This window comes from Phyllostomus hastatus, unplaced genomic scaffold, assembly GCF_019186645.2.
Source record: "Phyllostomus hastatus isolate PE091 unplaced genomic scaffold, TTU_PhHast_1.1 phas_contig_2, whole genome shotgun sequence".
Taxonomy (NCBI): domain Eukaryota; kingdom Metazoa; phylum Chordata; class Mammalia; order Chiroptera; family Phyllostomidae; genus Phyllostomus; species Phyllostomus hastatus.
Genome location: NW_025333718.1, coordinates 2,013,333 through 2,015,127, shown reverse-complemented (window position 1 = coordinate 2,015,127; position 1,795 = coordinate 2,013,333). Strand labels below are relative to the sequence as shown.

General features: G+C 43.6%; 1 protein-coding gene across 1 annotated transcript; it reads left to right on the top strand.

Moving 5' to 3' along the window:
• The first annotated feature begins 1,449 nt into the window (after positions 1-1,449).
• On the top strand, positions 1,450-1,581 carry LOC123816323 (thymosin beta-4-like). Its single transcript, XM_045835231.1, has one exon. It carries the CDS (start codon positions 1,450-1,452, stop codon positions 1,579-1,581), a length of 132 nt encoding a protein of 43 aa, XP_045691187.1.
• The last annotated feature ends 214 nt before the right edge of the window (positions 1,582-1,795 follow it).

Genomic DNA, 1,795 nt, shown 5'->3' with positions numbered 1-1,795 from the left:
AGTGCCTCATACCTCATGAGCTGGGATTCCAGTTCCCAGACTGCTGAGCAGTTCCATGTTAAAGCAGGGCCCACTTGCCTCTCCCTTTCTCACTCATGTTACATCTCCTTTGGACCACTGTCTTGACTTCTCAAAATGGTCTCCTTGCTTCTATCCTCCACTTTCACCAGCAGTGGTCTTTCTATGATTCATTTATGTTTAGGACATTTGGTGGCTCCTGACTGCCCTTGGTATAAAGTGCCAGGTCATTGCCTTAGTTACTCAGCCTCAGTATACCAAGCCCTTTATAGCCTGGCCCAGCCTGTCTCTGTGACCTCTCATGGAGCCAGGTCTACCATACTCATCATCACCCTCCACAAGGGAGAGGTTCCCAAATCTTGGGAACCTGGCATTGACCATGTTGTAAAGATAGGGCTTGGAGTGTTTGATGGAATAAATAAAAATTATACATTCCAGTCATACCAACATACTCATGGTTTGCAAATGCTGTGTCATATTGTTCCTCATTGCTGGGCCTCAGGACACTGGCTCCTCTCAGAATTCCCTCCCTTGTGCCTCATGCTGCTCCATGGAAGGCCCTCAGGTGCTAGCAAAGTGTGCTTATTTGCCGGTCTTATGCACCAGCCATCAGGACAAACCTTTTTGAGCTGACCACAGCACCTGGCGTATCGTAGCAATTTCTCCATAAGTTGCTGCAAGGATGAGTGAGTGACAGATATGTTGTCACCTCCTTTAATGCTCTTTTTGAGAAAGAGTTCATAACAAGCACCTATGTCTCCTTAGATGCACACTCAAGTAACTCTATGCTGCAAGTGGGAACAAAAACGTGTTCACAGAAGATCAAAAACTATGAACAGCAAAATGACAATAAACTCACAGCTATCAACAACTGAACTTAGAAAACAAAGTCAAAAACTATGCAAACAACTAGAACAGGAATAGAATCACAGAAATGGAGATCACATGAGGGTTATCAGTGGGGAGGTGGAGAATGGGGGGAAAAGGTACAGGGAAGGAGAAGAATAATTGGTAGGCGCAAAATAGATGGGGAAGTTAAGAATAGTATAGGAAATGGATAAGCCAAAGAACTTATATGTACAACCCATGGACATGAACTAAGGGGAGGCGGGAATGCAGGAGCATGGGGGGTGCAGGGTGGAGGGGGATACAGGGGAGAAAAAAATTAGGACAATTGGAATAGCATAATCAATAAAATATACATAAAAAAGATAACTGAATTAACAAAGGGTCTGAAAGACAGAGATTGGTGTTAAAAATAAAGCATGTTTTATTATCAACAACAAAAAATGTGCTCACAAGAAGTATTTGAAAACAGCTCTCAGGGTGTGGTCATAATGGCACAGAAAACACAGCAATAGACTCCACGGGGGTCACTGAGCAGATCAGACTCCTCTTGTTCATGCACCTCATTCTGCTTCCTCTGCAACCATGTCTGACAAACTTGATATGGCCGAGACTGAGAGATTCGGTAAGTCAAAACTGAAGAAGATGGAAATGCAAGAGAAAAATTCACTACCTTCCAAAGAGATGGTTGAACAGAAGCGAGCAAGCGAATCGTAATGAGGCCCGCACTGCCAATATGCACTGTACATTACACAGCATTGCCTTCTTATTTTAATTCTTTTAGCTGTTTAGCTTTGTAAGATGTAAGGAGGTTGGATCATTTTAAATGACTGTGTTGCCCCTTTTCACATCAGAGGACTACTGACAATGAAGACTGCCTGCCTCTCCCATCTGTCTGTCTGCTTGGCAGGGAAGGAAAAGAACTTGCATG

Bases quoted from the DNA above. Each gene is read 5' to 3' on its own strand.
- LOC123816323 (XM_045835231.1), top strand. From the start codon at position 1,450: ATGTCTGACAAACTTGATATGGCCGAGACTGAGAGATTCGGTAAGTCA.